Source organism: Fukomys damarensis, unplaced genomic scaffold, assembly GCF_012274545.1.
Source record: "Fukomys damarensis isolate Sample0158 unplaced genomic scaffold, DMR_v1.0_HiC HiC_scaffold_23, whole genome shotgun sequence".
In the NCBI taxonomy this organism is placed as follows: Eukaryota; Metazoa; Chordata; class Mammalia; order Rodentia; family Bathyergidae; genus Fukomys; species Fukomys damarensis.
The window spans coordinates 2,077,189-2,097,122 of NW_022900935.1; the positions used below are offsets into that span (position 1 = coordinate 2,077,189).

The window sequence follows — 19,934 nt, forward strand, 5'->3', positions numbered from 1 at the left end:
GTGGGTTCAGGCACCGAGTCTGTGGACAGAGGCCACAGGTGGGTGCAGGGGCAGCTGGGGAGCCAAGCTCCAGCCGGGGCCCCCAGGGAAGCCCCCTTTTCCATCTGCCAGAGAGGTGAGGGCCCCTCCTCCCAGCCTCCAGGAGTTGAGGAGGACTCTGGGCGTGGAGCCAGGAGGCGGAGACTCAGGCAGGCTAACCAGGTTGCAGGGCAAAGTTAAAAGGGAGGAGAGGAGCTCCAGTGCATCAGAGCTGACACTCCTTTCTGGTGCCTGGGTGCCCGGGAGGAGCTGGGAGTCGGGCGTGCAGCTACCGGGTGCCAGAGCTGTCCTTGGAGCTGGGGAGCAGGGGACAGGATGGCTCCGCGGAGAGCTGTGCAGCTGTCCCTGAAGAAGCCCACCTATGCCGTGTGTGTGGTGGGGACCGAGATTCAGGTTAATGTCCACAGGTGAGAGCTGCGGGGAGGCACCTGCCTGGCTGCACAGGGCTGTGCTCAAACGGGGCACCGGGGCGATGGGGCTGCCATGCTGGGAACCAGCTGGGCTTGTCGAGGGTGAGGATGCAGGAGGAGGCCGTTTCACAGCGGAGAAGGTGGAGGTGGCTGCAGAGGTGGGAAGGAGGGACTGGGGTCTGCTCAGGTGCACCTGGGCTCCGGCTCCTGGGCCCTGGGGTTAGGGCAATGGCCTCCGGCCCCTGGACAAGGAAGGGTCTAGCCTCAGGGTTCCATTTCTGTGCCCTGGAGCCGGGCCCTGGAATCTGGATTGTGTTCTGACATCCGAGGGCAGCTTTGTGGGGCATCAGGGCAAACGGTTCAGGATGGGACGGAGACCGAACCTCCCCTTCCACCCGATCTCTCACTAACTCCTCGTCGCTCTGCTGTGGGAGGTATGCGCGCCAGCTTGGTCCTGGAGCCCAGACAGGGATCTGGGGTGACTGGGATCAGCGGAGAGGCTAAGGAATCTCAATGACAACCTAAGAGGTGAGCCTGGGGCACAGCGTGAGACCGTGATGGTGACAATGACTGTGGCGGTGACGATGGTAACTGTGATAGTGGCAGAGATGACACGGGAGGAGCAGACAGAACATCAGCTTCTCCCGTGGGCCCAGGTCTTCCTGTCCTGGCTCTGTCAAGATGGGCACTCAGGGACCTGGATCAGCCTCAGTTTCCCCACTTGGCCACTGAGGAGTTGGACTTGATAGACAGGATTCCATCCCTGCTGGACCAGGTGGAGCCGGGCCTTCTGCAGACGGGGGCCCAGGTTCCCCTCCATGTGCTGGGGCCTGTGACCAGTGCGCCTGAGCTCCCATCACCTTCTCGGGTCCCGAGGCCTGTGCTGGCCCGGTATGGTGAAGGGGTGCTGGGCCCAGCTTCCCACCTGACCTCAGGTTGAGCCTATGCCCTGGAGTTTTCTCTGTTCCTCTCCTGGGCACTGGCCTGGGACCAAGTGATCAGATGGGGAAAAAGCCAAGAAGCCAAGTGCCGGGCCTTGACTCTAAGTAGGTCCGGTTTTCTCCTGCCCTTTTCACACAGAGCCACCAGGTTCAGTGAGTGAAAATGCAGGATGCCTAGCAAAGCTTAAACTTCAGATGAAATAGAGTTTACATGCGTGTGTGCCTGCGTGCATGTATGCATGGTGCTAGAGATTTTTTTTTAAAGACAGGGTCTCACTATTATTTCAGGCTGGACTTTAACTCACTGTGTAGCCCATGCTGGCCTCAAACTCACCAGCAATCCTTCTGCCTCAGCCTCCCAAGTGCTGGGATCTGTACAGGTGTATACTACCGCATATGGCTGGCGTTGAAGATTGAACCTAGGGTTTGGGGCATGCTAAACAAGCGTGCCACTATTTGTACGTCCAGCCCTCAGAATTTTTGTGTGTGTGTGTTTTGCATGGAACGTAGCTATATTACAAAAATCTGCTGTTTAGCTGAAGTAGACATCTATCCTGCATCGCTCCTGGCAGTCCTACTTTAACGCCCAGGACAGGGAAGGTGTCCTCAGGGGCCCTACCTGTCTGGTTAAGGCCCTGCTCTCATCCAAGGCTGTGATTGTTCCTGGAACGCACTTTTAGAGCCTCAGACCCTTTGCCACGTCATGGACTAAGGCCGGAAGCATTTGACAGGGGCTAAGAAAATCTCAGCTCTGGTTGTGGTCCTGTCACCAGCTCACTGCCAAGTCCCTGGCCCCCCGTGGGCTTCATTTCTGAACCTGGAGAGATGAGCTGGGTCCCCTGTACAGTTGAACAAGGGGGTAAAAAATCTCAGACTCGGGAGTTGGACAGATTCATCTTTTCATCCTGGCTCTGTTCGTGGGTGGCTGTGTGACCTTGAGCAAGCTGCTGCCCTTCTCTGAGCCTGTCTCTGCGCCTGGCAAATGGGGGAGCAATAGTGCAAAGCTTAATAGACCTGGCAAAGAAGCAACTATGCACATACAGGGCCCATTGTTTGTGGGAGCCCTGGCAGGGGATGCTCCCAGCTCTGAGGGCCCTGGGCAGGGTCTGGCGGCTCCCTCCCATCGCCCCTCAGGAGTGGCAGGGGATGAGGACAGTGCGGGTGTGTGTGCTGGGAGCACTGGGCACGCTCTGCGAAGCTCTAGAGGACACAGAGTCCTCGGAACCTTGGAGAGCACCTTGCCAGGCGAGGACACAGGAAGCGGCTGGGGGCGGCAGCGACGTCCTCTACCTGATGCTGGGAGGGAGCGAGATCCCACCCTAGGTGTGGGGCCCTCGGGTCAGATGCTGAGAGCCCAAACCAGAGCCGGAGTTCAGGCTTGGGAGAAGCCTCCTCCTGGTGAGGTGTAGGGTGGACGGAAGCGGGAACCTGGAATTGTCTCCCTGAAGGGGCTCAAGGAGCCTGAATCTTGCTCCAGGGATGGTGGCCCCCGGGCAGATGAAGGCTGAGGAACTCGGGGCATCCCACCTGCTTGCCGGGTCTGGGCTCCAGCTGAAGCCAAGCAGGGCTTTATAAACCGGCCGGATGGTAGTAGCAGGAGAGCCACCCAGAGAGGTGTGCGGTCCTGAACCGCCCGGAGCCTGAGCCCTCTGGGAGATGGGTATGCAAGGTGATGTCACAGGAAGTGACTCCTCGCTGGGGGCTTCATGGACTGGTTCTTTGGAGATATATTTGTGTTTGGGATAATTGTGTGGCCGGGGGTAAGCCAGCCTGACGAAGCCTTAGGGCTTCTGACTCAGTGTATACTATAGATTCCACCCCCTTGCTCTACTCTGGTGAGCTAGCTCATCACTCTGACACTAAACCCCAGGGGGCTGGCTCTCTATCACTACCCTACACCCCAGGGGGCTGGCTCTCCACCCTGGCTCCCTAGATCTTGTCAGATTGTCCCGGATGGCCCCGTTCTTGCCTGGGGACGTCAGCTGGCCCCTTTAAGCTCAGGTCGATAAAGCCGCGCTGAGCATCATGGGGAATCTATTGCTGGTCTGCTCGGTCCCCCTTACTTGCGCAAAGGCCTGCAGTAAAGCTGGAGGCCACGATGATCATTTGCCCCTGGGATGGAGAAGGCTGGTTGGGCAGGAGCTGGGCCTTTCTCCCGCGCTTCTCCTGTCTTCCTCAGCCTGCAAAAACAGGGCAAAGCAGACTGGTACTGGGAGAGCGGCAGGACTGGCAAGTTCAAGGGGAGAGGCTGCCAGGCCGGGGGACTCGCTCACTCGCCACAGAGGGGTTGGGCAAGGGCATCTTCTGGGGTTCCCTGTGCTTCACAGAGCGAGGCTGGCATAGCAGAGTTGTGCAGTGTGGTGAGGAAGCCCTTCCTGTTGTTTACACCGAGCAAATGAGTGCTTTGGGTACCTCGCTACAGTGAAGCTGAACCGGGCGCTGGAGGTAATGACAGGACTGGTGCCGACTCTAATCCCTAATTCCCAACCAGTGCCAGGCCGGGACACCCTCTCCTCTTGCTGCATCCTGCCCAGAAGGACACCCTTATTTGGCAGTCGGGGTGCCGGCTGAAGTTGGAGGGTTCCTGGACCACAGGAGGAAGAGAACACAACACCTCCTCGGGACCCCGAGAGTGTTGAATCTGGGCCTCCTTGGAATGTGAGGCCCTGCACCAGGGAGGGTCTCAGAGTCCCCCCCCCATTCCACAGATGTCCCTGCTTCCCTGGGCCCCTCGCCATCTGCCATTTTGGGTGGGTTGAGAGCCCCGCCTCTCCCTCATCCCCTGCCCTTTCCTATGGCTTCTTGGGGGCGAGTATTTGGATGCTCCTCATCCTGCCCATCTCCTCTTCCCTTCCCGCGACAAGTTCCACCCCTCTCCCCACCCCCGGGCCAGAGGCCCGGGTTCAGCCCGGCAGCTCTCACTGTGGACCCCAGGAGGAGACTGGAGGCCCAGGAGCACAGGGACGCAGCCTCCCCCGACCCTGTCCTCCGCTGCTCCGTAAATGGAAGTCTCTTGCTGTGCTCTGTGGCTGCGTGTCTCTGCCACGTTGTCCCTCCCAGAGAGGCAGCTGGAAGGAGCTTCATTTCCACACAACTGGGAGGAAGCCCCAGCTGTGAGCAGAAAAGGCTGGTGTCCCAAAGTCTGCCATTCCAGGCTCCTAGGCCCTTAGCCTGGTGTTGAGGAAGCTGTGCTTCCAAACTCAGTGGCCCCAGTGCAGAGAACCTGGTCCTTCTGAGCAGGAATCAGGGCCACCGGAAGCCCTGCAGACCATCACGTTCCTGACCACATTCTAGACCCTGCTGTCTCCCATCCTCTCTGGCCTGTGCTGGCTGAAGTGGGCACACAGGGCAGCTGTGGGCTGAGCTGCCCGGCACCAAGCTTGCTGGGCACAGGACAGTGTGGGCTGGGGCATGTGGACCCCAGGCAGGAAGAAAGCAGCTGTCCCCAAGAAGCGGCCCTGGCTGGGCTGCATGACATGGGAGAGCCAATGTGGTGGCTGCTGAGAACAGGATGGCCCGTAGTCCTGGAACCTCAGGCTGGGGTCAGGCTGGGGTCAGGCTGGTCCGTGTGGGCTGTGTGACCTTGGCCAGTCACTTAGCCTCTCTGAGCCTGTTTTCTCCCACAGTAGGTGAGAATGATATCACCTGTTGTTTATACCTATGAAGTTGGCACCTTTACTTCCCCCACTTTACAGATGAGGGATTTGGTAATCCACAGAGCAGAGGTGTGTTTGGGGGAGGGGAGAAGAGACTCACCTTAAGGCTGGCTTTAAACTTGGGGTCCCTTCTCTCAGCCTGCACTGGCTCCCAGCCTCTTTCTGCCTCTGCTGGGTAGGCCGGTGAGTGAGAGCTGTCCCCTTCTGCTGGGCCCTCCACCTGGCTTCCCTGGGTGTGGCCGCCTTGAGGAGGGGCAGGGCGTAAAGTGCCCAGGATCAACTGATCGGTATCTGGAGGGAGAGGACAAGCCACGCCCTCTGTGATGCCAGACTTCTGGGAGGTCTTCCAGGGACACTATGAGCCCCACTTTACAGGCAAAGAAACAGAGACCCAGAGAGGTAGAGAGGCTTTTCTGAAGTCACACAGCACACACATGCGGGAGCTGGAATCTGAACCCAGGTCTGCCTGATTCCAGGTTCTGTGAGCCCGATGCCGAGAGCTCATCACCCGGGAATTTGCTGGGTCAATGTGAGGGGTACAACGGGGATGAGGCAGTGCGTGGTCTTCCGGCCAAACCCCAGCTCTGCCTCTGTGGCCCTCTGTGACCACGTCGACATTTTAGTTCTGCTCTCTAAAGTGGGGGATAAATTGCTCACCTGCTCTGGTGGAAGAGTTGGATGAGGACTCTGTGGCCTCTTGGGGGCCTCCCAGAAGCTGGGCTGGCAGCTCTTCCTCCGTGCAGTCCCCGTGCCCAGGCCAGGATGGGGGAGGGATGGGCTGGCCTTGATATGGGGCTGCCAGCCTCGTTCTCTGCTCCTGGCCCAGCCGTCTGTGGAGCTGGGTGCACCGGAGGGACTTGCCAGGTCCCGCTGGCGGGGGCTGCGACCTCTTTTCCGGCTTCAGCCCATGAAACTTCAAGTGTGGGACACCTGGATGCTGGCATATCAGGGGCTCCTGGTGGGCAGGAGTGGCCTGAGGCCTGCCCTCTGGTTTGGCATCGTTCTACCCCTCCTGCCCAGCCCCCGGGGGTGGGAGCTTTGGAGAGGGAGGCTGTCATCAGGGAAAAGGGAGGACTTTCTAGTTGCCAGGGCTGCCAAAGCAGGGAGGGGTGTGAGGTGGTGAGCTGCCTGTCAGGGGAAGTGCTCAAGCTCAGAAACCAGGATGAGCTCCCGAGGTCCTCTGACCCAGCGCGTACGCACATCTTGTCATCTTAGAGCGGGAGGTGACTGGAAGGTCACAGGTGCCACCCTGCTGGCTGCACTCTCCTTGCTGCTGCAAGGTCTGAGCAAGAGCCAGAAAAGTGGCTTCCCACCCGCGGTCCCCACCCTGAGTCAGGTGTCCCGAGGAGCTGTGCTGCGCAGCTTGGACGCTTTCCCGCTTCCTTCCTAGGCCCACCCCCAGACCTCCTCCTCCCTCAGCCTGATGGGGCATTTTCAGAACAGGCAGAAGGCCAGGAAAGCCCACCAGAGAAGACGAAGCTGCTGTTCCCCGCTCCCTCTGCCAGCCGTGTGACCAGATGAAAGTTACTGGACCGATCTGCGAAGTTGTCTTCTTCTGCCAGATGGGGACAGTGACATTTCCCCGGGAGGCTGTGGTGAAGGACAGAGGGGATCATGGGCGTGCAGGGCCAAGTGTGTGCCTGACACAGAGTACACAGTCCTGTGTGCCGTGCCCCTCCGTGCCATAACCAGAGATGGGCGTACACCTTGCCAGAGCAGTCAGGGCTGGGATTACGTTGGTGTTACCATCCCACCCCGCCCTCGGCGGCCTCTGGAGATTCTTTAGGATTGACTTTTGCAGCCCTGTAAGGGTGGGGGCGGAGCGGGGCGAGTCAGGCTGGATTCAGGCCTGGGTGCCACAGACGGACCGTGAAGGGTCAGAGAGAAGCCTGCCTGGGCTGTGGGGAAGAAACAGCGGTCCTAGAAGGAGTGGCAGGGCCGCTGAGGGCTCTGGGAAGAGTCCCGGTAGTGGTGACGCTGCCTGACCCCGATAAGGGCTGCACTTTAACTGCATCCCCTACTGGACCCCCGGGCACCCCTAGAAGGGGCCATTTGTATTATATCCTCTCCTCAGAGCAGGACAGGGAGGCCACATTCCACACAGGGCCCGCAGGAGGCTCTAGAGGAGGTGGCATTTGCAGGGGTGGGCGGATCCTCAGCTGAATAACTGGAGTGGTGACCAGGGTGACACCGGGATGGGTCCCCTCCAAGGTCGGGACTATGGCCCACTTCTTTTAAAGGGGGCTTTTAAACCCGCCACTGCCCATGACCCTGAGTTTGGGGAGTGCACCCTGGCTCCGCCCCCTCTGCCACTGTGGAAGCCACCCCAAGTGCACTTCACCTGGCCCCTGTAGGTAGCAGGGTGAGGTGGTGGGGCTTGTGGGGTACAGGAGCCCAGCACCCCAAGGAGGCTGAGCAAGTTGGGGTGGAGGGGGAAATCACACTGCAGGAGGCCAGGGAGTTGCGCCCTGTGCTTTCCTTCCTCTCCTTTCATCATCATCATCATTGGATCAAGACTCCAGGTTGGGGGTTGTGCCTCCAGGGCTGTGACTTTTGCCCAGAGCTGTGGTCGGCTCCCCACAGCCCCGCCCTGTCTGGCAGAGGCAGCCCCTGAGGAGGGAGTGAATCAGGGACTCCCACAAGCCGGAAACCCTTCTGCTGCCCCCTGGGAGCGCTGGGCTCACGTCCGCCTGCTCTCAGGGTGTGTGGGGTGGGCTGGGAGCCAGGCAGGCTGTGTCCAACCCCACTCAGCACCTGGTGCTCCAGGGCTGTCCTGACCGAGCCACTGTCCCCGTCTGGCGTGCGTTCACTGTGCCCGGAGCCCGACACAGATGAGGCGGTGTCTCGGAGGGAGTGGCGGGAGTCACTGCGCTCCAGAGGGGCAGGCGGACAGGTGACGAGCGCTGTGGGCCGGCGTGAATGTGGGGTGGGGTTCAGGGTGCCACTCACGGGCTCTCTCAGAAGGAATCGGGGCCCCGGCACACCACAGGCCCCTGTGAGCACTGCGCTCCAGACAGCAGGCGGTGGAGCAGGAAAGCCAGCTGCGGCGTGGAAGGCGGCTGGAGGGGGCGCAGGATGGGGGGCGTCCTGCAGCAGAGAGTTGGGGTGAGGTCCCGACAGACCCCGCAGGCGTCTCAAGTCAGTGCGTGGGGCACATCTCAGCTGCGAGCGCCGGCTGACACACGCTCAGAACCTCTCCCCGCCTCGGCGGACACCAGGCCTGGCTTCCCACCGAGCCTTAAGTGTGTATCGGCCGACAGCCATGACGCCGGGGTTAGCACGGACTCATGCCCGCTCCCTCAGCTGTAGGGCTCAGCGGAGAAGGCCCAGAGGGAGCGGTGCTGGACACAGACGGTTTTGAGGCGAACCCTGGCTTTAGGACGGGCAACATTTGCAGCACATCAGCCTGCTGGGTGGAGGAAATGGAGAAAGGGTGCCCTGGGCGGAGGCTTCCAGGAGGACAGGCAGGATGTGGGCTCAAGGCGCGTGTGCCGAGAGGAGTGCGGAGTGGTTTCCTGGGACAGCCAGGAAGTATCGGGGGTCCCTGGAGGTCAGAGGTCACGAACCCAGGGAGCCGTGGTGCGGCCCGGGTGCAGGGTGACGGAACACTGGCTGTGACCGGGGGCAGAGGGAAGGGTGAGCCGGCTGAGACTGGAACAAGGCGGACGGCCCTGGGGACTGTGGAAAGGAAGTGGTGGCTGGAGGTGACAGCGAGGGGAGGAGGAGCAGGGGCAGTGTCCAGGGCCTTAGCGGCCTTGGAAGGATGGACGGACGCCGATGTCGCAGCGGGCCCAGTCCCCGGCGATGGCCCAATGCGGGGCCGCAGCCCCCACGAGCAGCAGGTCTCCGAGAGTGCAAAGGTCAAGGGGACTCAGGTGGTGTGTGACGTGGGACGGGTCAGATGAGACTCAGGGCGGGAAGGCGGGAGGGTTCCTGCAGGGCACCCTGGCTGGTGGGGGTGGAGAGGCCGTGATCGTGGGGTGGGGGGCATCACCAGCCAGCAGCTCCGGGAGCCCTCGCCCTTCCTGCGTGGCCTGTGAGGTGGGGATAACAAGAGTGGCCTGGCGGGCTGCGGGGGCACAGGGAGTGCCGAGCAGACCAGTAGGAGTCGGCGTCCTTGCCGTTTGATGGGGAGAGCGACCATGGCAGCGGTTGGCAGAGGGTTGCTGTGGCTTCTCCGGAGGTTTAATATTTGTGCAGGTCCTTGAGGGTCCAGGAAAGGATCAGGGAAGGTGGTACAAGGACTCCTCCAGCGGCGTCTTTGTAGTCAGGCAGACGTCTGTGAGCGGACCTGAGCTCGGTGCTGGCCTTGGGCAGATCCTCTGGGGGCCTTGACGGGGATGGTGGCGCCCCGACATGTAGCGTGGATTCCCCTCCAGGTGTGAGCTCCAGGGTGCCCTTCTCTGCACCTGTGGCCCAGAAAGGCTGGGAGCAGCCGGTGCCAGGAGGAGGGGGTGGAGGCCTTGCGGCTCGGGCCCAGGAAACAGAGCTGAAGGCCTGGGAGCTTCTCGGCCCCTCCAGAGCCCGGAGCTCCGGGGTGCCTGGAGGACACGGGGTGTGAGGGCAGGGAGAGGTTGCACCAGGCACTGCCAGTCCAGGGCTGCACCCCATCCAGGGTAGACAGGCTTGAGACCCTGCAAGGCAGCCAGAAGTAAGAACCCAGTAACTTGATAACGAATGCACACTGAGCACTTACTATATGTCAGGCCCTACACAAGTACTAAGAGATAGCAGTGAGCCAAACACACAAAACTCCCTGCCCCAGTGAAGCCGAACTAGAGGGAGACAGATCACAAACATGGCAAGGGGAGAGGGCTGGAGGGAGCACAGGGTGGAGTGGTAGGGCTCCGTTCAGAAGGTGATGCGTAAGTGGAGCCCTGAAGTTCGAGGCAGTGAGCCCTGGGGAACCAAGGAAAAGCCTTTTATGCAAAGAGAATGGCCATGCAAATGCCCTGAGGCAGGACAGCTTGCATCTTTTGGGGCCAGCAGGAAGGCCAGTGTGGCTGAAACACAGTGAGGCTTGGGGATAGGGGTCCCTGAGGCAGCTGTTAAGGGGCAGCCCCTGCCCACCACCTCACTGTGGCGACCCTCCTGAGCCCTGGCTCTCTTCCTCTCTTGCTCCTCTGCCAGAGATGTGCCCAGGGGTGCCAAGACCTTCAGGGTCTCTTCGAGCTCTAAGGTGCAGGTCTTAGTGGCCTCTGATCCCAGACGGATGACAGAACCCACAGGCAAGGCCCACTGGTCACTGGACGCCACCGTGGACGTGATCTTATCCGTGGACACAGCCAGTGAGGATGTAAACGACCTCAAGGTAAGAGCCACTTCCTCAGAGGGAGAGGCTGGGTCTCCCCGACGCTTCCCCTCCCGGAGGTAGGAGCCCTATGGCTCTGCGTGCACACAGCACCCCACGTCCGCACAGCACGGCATCTGCAGACACCCAACCCACTCAGGGCACACGGCACCGGCCTTCCTGGCTCCCCAGCTCGGGGGGCCCAGGCAGTACCAGCTTCCATCTGAGAACCCTCCCTTCCCTGCTGTCCCCCTTTCTGGGGAGTGGCCTTGCCCTGGGCTAAGGGCTGACGTCCACAGGTGAAGGTGTCATATTTCAAGCAGCAGGAGAACCATCCCCTGGCCCACAGCTTGCTGTACCTGACTGCAGTGGGTAAGTCCTGTCCCGGGACTGTGACCAGGGGCTGTTAGAGGGGCCTGGCAGAGTGGGGGGCCATGGGAATCCAGTGGCTGGAGCCACAGGAGCCTAGAAAGTTCCCGGCCACTGGCTAGGGCCCCAGTAGGCCTCCAGCACCCAGAGTCTCTGTGGGCCGGCTGGGACCTGCAGGATCCAGCACAAAACTGTGGCTGGGAAGCCAGCCCAGGGCAGCCCACTCCGTGAGTGGCAGGACCTGGCCGCGGGGCCTGGGCCGGACCCCAGCTGCCAGACTCAGAGCCACCAGCACGTGATCTAGAAGCCACTGACACTGAGCAAGTCATTCTAGAGCTGAAGGCCTGGGTGCCTCTGCAGCAGGACCACAGATGCCACCCGGGTTGGGGACGGTGCGTAGGGCTGGGCTCCTGGGCCTCACAGGACTCTGAAGACAGCGGCTGCTCCCCACCCCTTTCCAGATGTTTCCCTTGATGTCGACACCAGCCGCACAGGCAAAGTGAAGAGACGCCAAGGGGACAAGGTGGGGCCCCCAGCAGCACAGGGAGCTCGTGCTTAAACAGCCACCGTGGCACGAGTCCACGTTAACTCACACCGGGGTGACTGTCGGGGAGCGGCTCACCCCCCGGGCTCTCTTGTGTGATGTGGAATGGGATCTGTCCTTCTTCAGCTGTGTTTTCTATTTTGGGAACTGTATTTGGGCCCCTTCAACAGCAAGGTGGGTGCTTCATGAAGAGGTGGTTGAGTGACGGCACGAGCTCTTTCTGGCTGCGGGGACGAGGGCAGTCAGCCCCAGTTAGAGCCTGAAGAGGGAGGAGGAGGACAGGGGGGCTCAGGGCTTTTCTCCCACAAGAAGCACCTGGAAAATGTCCGGGAGGGGTAGAAGGGAAGGACCCCAGGGGGCAGCCTGGATCACAAGGCTTTGTGGATGAGCTGGGGCAGAGCTGCCACGGACGGCTATGCAGGTTGTTCACTGCACAAGTGGACAGCCTGCGTGGCTGTGGGTCTAGTGCCTTCCTGGGAGCTGCAGCCCCCAAGTGTACGACCGAGCTTTAAATCTTTAAGCAAACCCAGGACACAGAAGTCTCCAAACCTACTTAGCAACCAGCCCAGGCTGTAGCCAGAGCCACTTCCTGAAACCACTTGCTCCCTCTGACCTTGAGGGTCTTCTCTCTCTTTTTTTTTGGTACTGGGGAACTCCGGACCTTTCGCTTGCAAGGTAGGTGGTGGCACCACTGAGCTAGATCCCCGGCCCTGACCTTGAGCTTCTTGATTTGCCACAGAAAACTTGGCGCTGGGGCCCCGAGGGCCACGGGGCCATTCTGCTGGTGAACTGTGACAAGGACAGCCGTGGGTCCCCGGAGCCCGATCTCAGCAGCAGCCAGCTGGCGTCGCTGGACGGTAGTGACAGAGGGGCCGGGCAGGAGGGGGCCCTGCTGGTGGGGTGCGGGAAGGGTTGCCTCACGGGAGCTGCTCCCCAGACCTACAGGACATGTCCCCCATCGTGCTGACCTGTGACGGCCCCGATGAGGTCTTTGACAGACACAAGCTGGTCCTGAGCGTGTCCCTGTCCGACTCCAGGAGGGTGCGGGTCTTCCAAGCTCGGGGTGAGTGGCCACAGGGCCTCCTCGCTCCTATCCCCTGTCCTCCCTCCCTCCCTCCTTCCCCTGCGCCCCTTGACCTCCCATCGCCCCTCCTGACTCTTACAGAAACCCACAAACAGCCACCGCATCCCACAAGGTTTTCAATCCCCAGTACCAAAAAACAAAACAAAGCAGAACACCCGTCCTTAACCCTGAGGTGCCCACTGGTGTTTTTATAAATAGCAAAACACCTCTGCTGCCCCTGGGCAGAGCCACTCTGGCTCACACTGTCTTCTGGTGTTGGTGCTGGGGATGGAGCCCAGGGCTAGACCACGCCAGGGAGACGCTCTGCCGCTGACCACAGCCTGGCCCAAATCGAGCATCAGAGAGCAAGCCACTGATGGGCTTTAGAGAGCTCTCCGCGGTGTGAGGTCCCCTCACAGAGGCCAAGGTGCCCCAGATTTGGTCCGGGCAGGGGGCCAGGCCCTGCTCAGGCTGCGGGGGCCCACAGGAGGCCTGGCTCCCTCTGTCAAGTCCGGATTGCTTTCACCACCCCATTCGCTGAGTCGCTCAGGCTGGGCTCTGACTTGTGATCCTCCTGCCTCAGCCTCCCAGAGTACAGGTGTAATCCCTCACGGGTGCATGCCCAGCTACTCCCTCACTTTTGGGGATGGGCAGCATTCCGTCTCAGAGGTGGAGCACACTTTGTACATTTTGTTTATCTTCATCCATGGAAAGCCATTTGGGTGTTTTCACCTTTGGCACCGGGTGCTCTTGATCCAGTTTAGTTTACTTTAGCCCATTCTATGTCGGAGGAACAGAGGCACAGAGAGGTTGAGTCACTGAGCCAAAGCCACACAGCTCTGCATGACAAAACTTGGAGAGGAACCCAAGTGAGCCTGACCAAAAAGGCTCCACCCCTACCTTCCCTACTGTGGGTGTGTCGTCGGTGGGTGTCACCCGCCCTGGCAGCACTCCCCCCACCCCCAGGTCCCAGCGTGGTCCTGACTCTGGATCTCCCTAGGTAGAACTTCCGTCTCCAACTACAAGCAGGTGCTGGGGCCCCAGCACCTGTCCCACAGAGTGGAGCGGCGTCCTGGGGAGCGGGAGATCAGGTTCTGTGCTGAGGGGCTTGCTTTTCCCGACGCAGACTTCTCAGGGCTGCTTTCTCTCAGCGTCCGCCTGGTGGACACAGCGGTAGGTGGGCGCTGGCACAGGGTGTGGGCGCTGGGGGCTGGGCTGGGGGCGCCTGGGCAGCCTGGGGTCCCCCCGAGGCCACTGAGTCCTCCTCTCCCTCCAGTCCCTGCCCGAGGTGCCTCTCTTCACAGACACCGTGGTCTTCCGGGTGGCGCCCTGGATCATGACCCCCAGCACCCAGCTGCCCCTGGAGCTCTATGTGTGCAGGTGTGCCCCAGCCCCGCTACCGTCCCCGTGACCGGCTTGGAGAGGTGGCCCTGGGATGGCTGCAGAGCAGCAGGGCACAGGGCAGCAGCCGGGGTCTGGCTGAGGTCACGGGCTCGAGCTCCCCCATCTTGTCCCCCTCGGTCCCCTCGCAGAGGCCGAGGTGCCCCAGATTTGGTCCAGGCAGGGGGCCGGGCGCTGCTCAGGCTGCTTGGGGCCACAGGAGGCCCGGCTCCCTCTGTCCAGGCTATGCCTGTGCCTGCTGGGGACGGGGACCCAGCCTCCAGGGTCCACCAGGGCCTCGGCCTTAGGCCTCTCTCAGGTCCTGCTCCAGCCCCTGGCAGCGGGGAGACCACAAATGTCGCAGGTCAGGACCAAGGAGAGGGCCGAGGCTGAGCAGGCAGGAAAAGAAGGGTAGTGGAGGTGAGCTGTGCCCGCCTAGCCTAGGCGCCTGCAGGCACCCGGACCCTTTGCTGAGGCCCCTTCTTGCTCTGTCCTCCTCAGGAAGATGCAGCCTCAGGTCACCTCCACGGCCACCTCCTGACCGCCGTCCTTAGTGTTCACATCACAGGGGTCACCGAGAGCGGGGGACCTTACCCCCATGAGCCCCTGAGCCTCTTTCAGGGCAGGGACCCTGTGCCCCAGGGCCTGTCTCGAGGTCCAGCCGGGGGTCATCGCCACGCCCCCTCTAATCTTTTACAGCGTCACAGACGCGCACGGCTCCAATGAGAAGTTTCTGGATGACATGGCTGACCTGGCGCTGAAAGCCAGCTGCAAGCTGGTCGTCTGCCCCCGGGTGGAGAATCGTAATGACCGCTGGATCCAGGTGGGTGCAGAGCGACTCCGGCAAAGGTCCCGTCCTGCAGCTGAGCCTGGGGACCGAGACCTGCACGGGCCTCACTGCTTCGGCCTCCCCAGAGGAGCCAGGGATCTCAGCCTCTCCAGCTGGGGTCCTGGGGCCTCACCTCCGCCCCTGCCACACACCCCCAGGGCTTGGGGTCACCTGTGCTGTAAACCAGCCTGTGGCTTTTTCTTCTCCCCGCAGGATGAGATGGAGTTTGGCTACATCGAGGCCCCTCACAAGTCCTTCCCAGTGGTCTTCGACTCCCCCAGAAACAGAGGCCTGCGGGATTTCCCCTATAAGAAGATCCTGGTGTGTGGTACAGGGCAGAGACTGGGGAGAGAGGCAGGAGGGCGCCAGCAATGGGGAGCCAATGGGAGGAGTGGTGGGCTTGCAAATGAGATGCAAATTTTATGCAGATAAGCAGCCCACAGCCCCTCCCCTATTCTGGGAGGGGTGGAACAGCAGAGTTCTGCTGGGTGAGGGCTTGTTCCCAACGGGAAACAGCAGGAGAGGTCAAACTGCTTTGTAGGGGAGAATGCATACTCACTGAGCCCTCACAGCTTTTAAGGGCTCGAGTCTACCTCAGAGCAAATGTTTGTTGAGCACCTACTTTGTGAAAGGCAGCATGCTGCCTCTTGTGCACAGGATTGGGACAGCAGCAGCAGCCATTGGACACGGAGCTCCAGGTGTCCCCTAGATTTCTCTGGGGCACTCTGTGCCGTTACTGATACGTACGGTTATGTTCTGTCTTTGAGGATGAGGAAACTGAGGCTCAGGGGTGTCGAGTAACTTGCCCAAGGCCACGCGGTGCGTCTGTGGTGGCCTCAGTAGGCAAAGCTGGGCAGGCCCCCTCCACAGCCCCTGCGCACACCACTAGGCAACACTGCCTTTCGAGATGGACACTGTCCCTACTGTTCCTGGCCCCCAGCACACTGCCTTTCGAGATGGACACTGTCCCTACTGTTCCTGGCCCCCAGCCGCTCCTGCTGGGACGGGCCTGGCCTGTGATGGGTCCCGGAGCCCTTGGGTACACAGGGCAGGGGCGTTCGTTCACCCAGAGGGCCGGGTGCTTCAACCGGGGGCAGTGCGGGGCGTGGTGGGGGCGCTGGCCGGCCAGTCCCAGGATCGTCGGCGGGTAGGTACCTGCGGATCTTTCGCTGACTCCTGCTCTCCCTGTGCGGCTTCTCATCCTCTTTATTTGTGTTTAGCTTGTTTTCCTTTCCTTAGCTCGAAACAGAGGCTGCGACTTTGTATCCTTCCTTCTTCCTAGTGCGGTGCTGGGGCCTTGGTGGCACCACCCCGTCCCCCTCCATCTCCCTGCCAGGCCCTCCAGGGTTCCTGGGCTGTTTCCCATCGCCATGTGGCCTAACTTCCGCTGGGATTTTTCTCTCTGGCCACGGTTTCTGCAGACAGGTGCCGCTTAATTTCCAGACACCTGGGGACCTTCTGTTTGCTCCTTGGTTTGGGGCTTGAACTTAAACTACAAGGTGTCCAGAGAGCAGGGGTGTGGGAGAGGGGCTCGAGGCCCTCCAGGTGCAGCAGCCTGGGCTCAGAGTCCTCTTCCGAGCCGCCCCTCGCTGTCCCCACTGACCCCTCCTGCTCAGGGCGGGGTCTCGCTGGTCCCTCCCTAGGGTCCGGACTTCGGCTACGTGACCCGGGAGCTCCTCTTCTCCGGCGCCTCCAGCTTAGATTCCTTCGGCAACCTGGACGTCAGCCCACCCGTGACAGTGGGCGACACCGAGTACCCCCTGGGCCGGATCCTCATCGGCGGCAGCTACCCCAAGTGAGAGGCCAGGGGGAAGGGATGGGGCACTTGGGGTGGGGGCGACACGCACCCCGGAGGTCCCCTGGTCACCAGCACACTTCTCGGCTCTGAGAGGTGGTCTTACCCCTGGTTCGAATCCTACAGTCGGAGACTCGGAGTCCTAGACGCTCGGATTTAGAAGGTCACAGAATCGTAGCAGAAAACTAGCGGCCTTGGGTCTTTCGGCCACCTCGTTTTATGAGCTTCATTAGTGACCGGCCTTAAATATGCATGTCGGGACGTCCCAGACGGGCCAGATTCCCAGCACCTCTGCGACTGTGGCAGGGCTGTAGTGGTGACACGTGTCTGGCACAGGGGCAGGGGGAGAGATTGTGGGCACCACCCGCCAGGAAGCCGGCTGTCCTGGCCTCAGCTGGAAGGGCCCAGAGGTCACCAGGGCCCAGGGTGGCTGGATACAGGTGGGGGAGAAGTCGGCCAGGATGCCAGGTGACTTGGCGGGTCCCACCCCGGGCAGGGCACAAGGCATTTAGGGCTTAGTGCTCAGACAGGTGACGATGTCTACTACCCTAGGCCAATGGGCTGTCCACCCTGCCTGAAGGTAGCCAGCAAGGGAATGTTTCTCAGGATCCCACTGCAAGCCTCAGAGGCTACCTGTCCGTTTGGGAGGGGCTGGCGTGGAGCCTGGGTGTGTCCCGACCCCCAGCTGTGGCCGGGCCCCGGAGACTCACTCACTGCCGGTGATACCAGCCTTGTCGGTCCTCAGTACCGCCGGCTCTCAGCTCTGTGTGACCTGTTCATTTGCTCAGTTTGAGATAGAAATGATGGAAAGGAAGCAGATCTGTCCGCACCAGGGTTTGTATATGATCCACACCTGCATGCTGGGGTCACTCCGCCACCCCAGGGAGGCCAGCTGTCAGGCAAGCTCAGGCCTAGGGAGCCAGCAGAGGGTGCCGGGAGCCTCTGGAGAAAGCCAGCTGCTCCTGAGCGGGTCATTGGTGGAAACATTGCTTTGGAGAGCAGCTTTCATTCTGCAGGAAACTTGTAGTAGCCCCTGTGATGTGCTGCACACGACACCTTCCCCAGGGGACACCATTCAGTCCTGGCCCGGCCCCAACGGGGTGGGAGGATTCTGGTCCCTGCGTTGAAGCTGGGAGGCAGAGGCTCAGAAAAGGGCAGCTACAAGCCTGCATTTGTATGCTTGCTTCCCAGCTCAGCTCAGGGCCCTCCCTGCCCTTCTCCCCGGAAATGACGTAGCCACATGGCAACCAGCAGCCTTGGGCTCTGGATCAGTTCAGCAGTGGTTTCCTGGATAACCAGGGTGCTGAACTGGGTCCCCATGCCAGGAGATGCCCACCTGCTCATGATTAGGCTGAGGCTGGGTCCTGCCCACATCCAGGGGCTGAAAGGCCCGGAGGCCTTCAGAATCTGAATCAGATAGACTTGGGTTTGGGTCCTGGCTTTGCTATCTACTGGTCAAGTGATTTGGGTACTTACCACAGAGCCCAGCACATAGTAGGTGCTTGATTAGTTCATTGAAAAATATCCTGAGGGCTGGGGATTTAGCTCAGTGATGCCACCACCTGCCTTGCAAGTCCAAGGTCCAGAGTTTGATCCCTGGTTAAAAAAAAAAAAAAAAAATCCTGTGCCAGGTACAGTTGGGAGATAACCATATTTTAAATAAGAAATGTGTTTTATAAACCTTGCCTCAGTTTCCTCCTCTGTGAAATGGGCTTAATAAAACTTCCTGTGGTAGCTATATAATCAGCATGACAGGATAAAGAATTCACTAAGCCACGTTTCTTTCTTTCTTTCTTGTTTTTTTGAGACAGGGTCTCACTAGTTGAGACTGACCTGGAACTCACTATGTAGCCCAGGCTGGTCTCGAACTCCCAGTGATCCTCCTGCCTCAGCCTCCTGAGTGCTGGGATTACAGGTGTGCACCACCACGCCCGGCTATCATTAAGCCGCTTTTCTAGCGCTTATGGAAGGTCCAGCTGGCCCCCAGCCATGGGCCTACCTTGCAACCAAACAGGTTAGAGCTCACGGGGCCAGGTTTAAGGACCACCTGCTGTGTGCCTCGCACATGAGGTGCTGCCCAGTTCCCTCGTGTCATCCTACATCCCTGTCTGGTCAGGACTGCTCCTAGCTTTGTGTTACAGGTGAGGAGCTGTGGCTTAGACACGTGTTCATTCCCGTACTCGTCCACCTGTTCGATATGAGTTTATCAGGACCTCCCGTGAGCAGGCCTGGGGCCCAGAGGGGGTGCGGAGATGACGAAGGAGCCAGGCTTGCTGTTTCTCCCCGCTGGAGTCGAGGCCCGGGTGGCAGTGGAAAGGAGCTCTCTGTGGGCAGAAATGGACAGATCAGAGCCAGGCAGGCCCTGCAGGTCCAGGCCAGGGGGCGCTCTGCAGCCCACAGCCATCGCTCTGGCCCCCAAGGTCATCCCCACCCCCAGCAGCCTGTGGACTCCAGAGCGCAGGCAGGGGCAGGTGGTGGTGGGGCTTCTCTGGGTCCCCCAGACTTTGCTGGCGGCTTCGTGTCTAGGACCACGCAGCGTGTTAATGGTACAAGCAGAACCCGGCTCTCCTGCCTGTGGCCGCAAACCGAAATGTAGCACCTTGGGCTGCTGTTCTGAGCCCCTGCTGCAGCTTTTGAGTTCAATCAGTGGTGAGCAGAGACCTGCACACGTTCTGGCAGGAGAGGCGGGCAGTTCGCAAACACATCCAGCAAGTAAGAAGGCCCCGTGGTGCCTCTGACCAGTGAGTGAGGTGCGGATGCATGAACGAATGCGTGTAGTTCTCTCTGCTGAGCCCCAGTGTCCTCATCTGGAGAATGGGGATCGTAATGCTCAGTGCCTCACAAGGCTGGGGTCGGGGTTAAAGGAAGTGACCTGGCTGAATCACTGTGTGCCCGGCACTGAGCACACCTGGGTGGAAATCTGACATTTGACAAAGCCTTGGAGGAAGTGATGGGAGTTAAAGATGTGGCTGTCCGGGAGGAGAATGTTCCAGGGAGTAGAAACCACCTGTGCAAAGGTCCTGAGGCGAGAGCATGCCGGAAACATTACAAGATGGACCCAAGTGTGCAAGAAGGGGTCCCATGAGAACTGGTCTCGGAGCTTGACAGAGCACCTTCCCATGACCTAACTGCTATTTGCATGTATGTCCTAGGGTTGCCAGGAGATCGTATGAGAGATTCTTTGTGTGAGGGAAGTAAGGCAGGCACATAGCAGTGATCAACTAACACAAGGTGCCTTCTCCGCTGATTCACCACCCTTTGTGGCTCACATTAGATCGTTATTTGAGCCTTTCCGCCCCCTAGTGGCGGCTTTGGTGATCACTGAGATTCAGGGCCGCTGTGCCCAGGCCCGGGGTCACTGTGTGTCCAATCCTCTGGGGAAGCAACTTGGAGAGACCCTGCCGCGTCCCCACGCCTCCTTCTGGTTCCTGCGGCTGTTTTCTCATGAACACTTCTGACGCCCAGCTCTTCTCCCCACCATCTCACTGCTTTTAAAGCCATCCCTTCAGCTGGGTGCTATGACTCACACCTGTCGTGGCAGCCCTGGGGAGGCTGAGGCAGGGGTATCGCTGTGAGTTGGAGGCCAGCCTGACCTACACAGTGAGATCTTGTGTCCAA

The 19,934-nt window shown here is 60.4% G+C and overlaps 1 protein-coding gene across 1 annotated transcript in view; it reads left to right on the forward strand.

Annotated features, from left to right (window-relative positions):
• Positions 1–309: 309 nt before the first annotated feature.
• The window catches only part of Padi1 (peptidyl arginine deiminase 1), a 27,588-nt gene continuing 7,963 nt past the window's right edge, over positions 310–19,934 (forward strand). Inside the window, exons 1-11 of the mRNA XM_010614193.1 lie at positions 310–446; positions 10,177–10,357; positions 10,636–10,708; positions 11,167–11,228; positions 11,989–12,106; positions 12,187–12,312; positions 13,313–13,485; positions 13,589–13,692; positions 14,392–14,515; positions 14,735–14,842; positions 16,165–16,316. Coding sequence (XP_010612495.1) covers positions 355–446; positions 10,177–10,357; positions 10,636–10,708; positions 11,167–11,228; positions 11,989–12,106; positions 12,187–12,312; positions 13,313–13,485; positions 13,589–13,692; positions 14,392–14,515; positions 14,735–14,842; positions 16,165–16,316 — 1,313 coding nt within the window. The 5' untranslated portion in view covers positions 310–354. The remainder of the gene's footprint in view (positions 447–10,176; positions 10,358–10,635; positions 10,709–11,166; positions 11,229–11,988; positions 12,107–12,186; positions 12,313–13,312; positions 13,486–13,588; positions 13,693–14,391; positions 14,516–14,734; positions 14,843–16,164; positions 16,317–19,934) is intronic.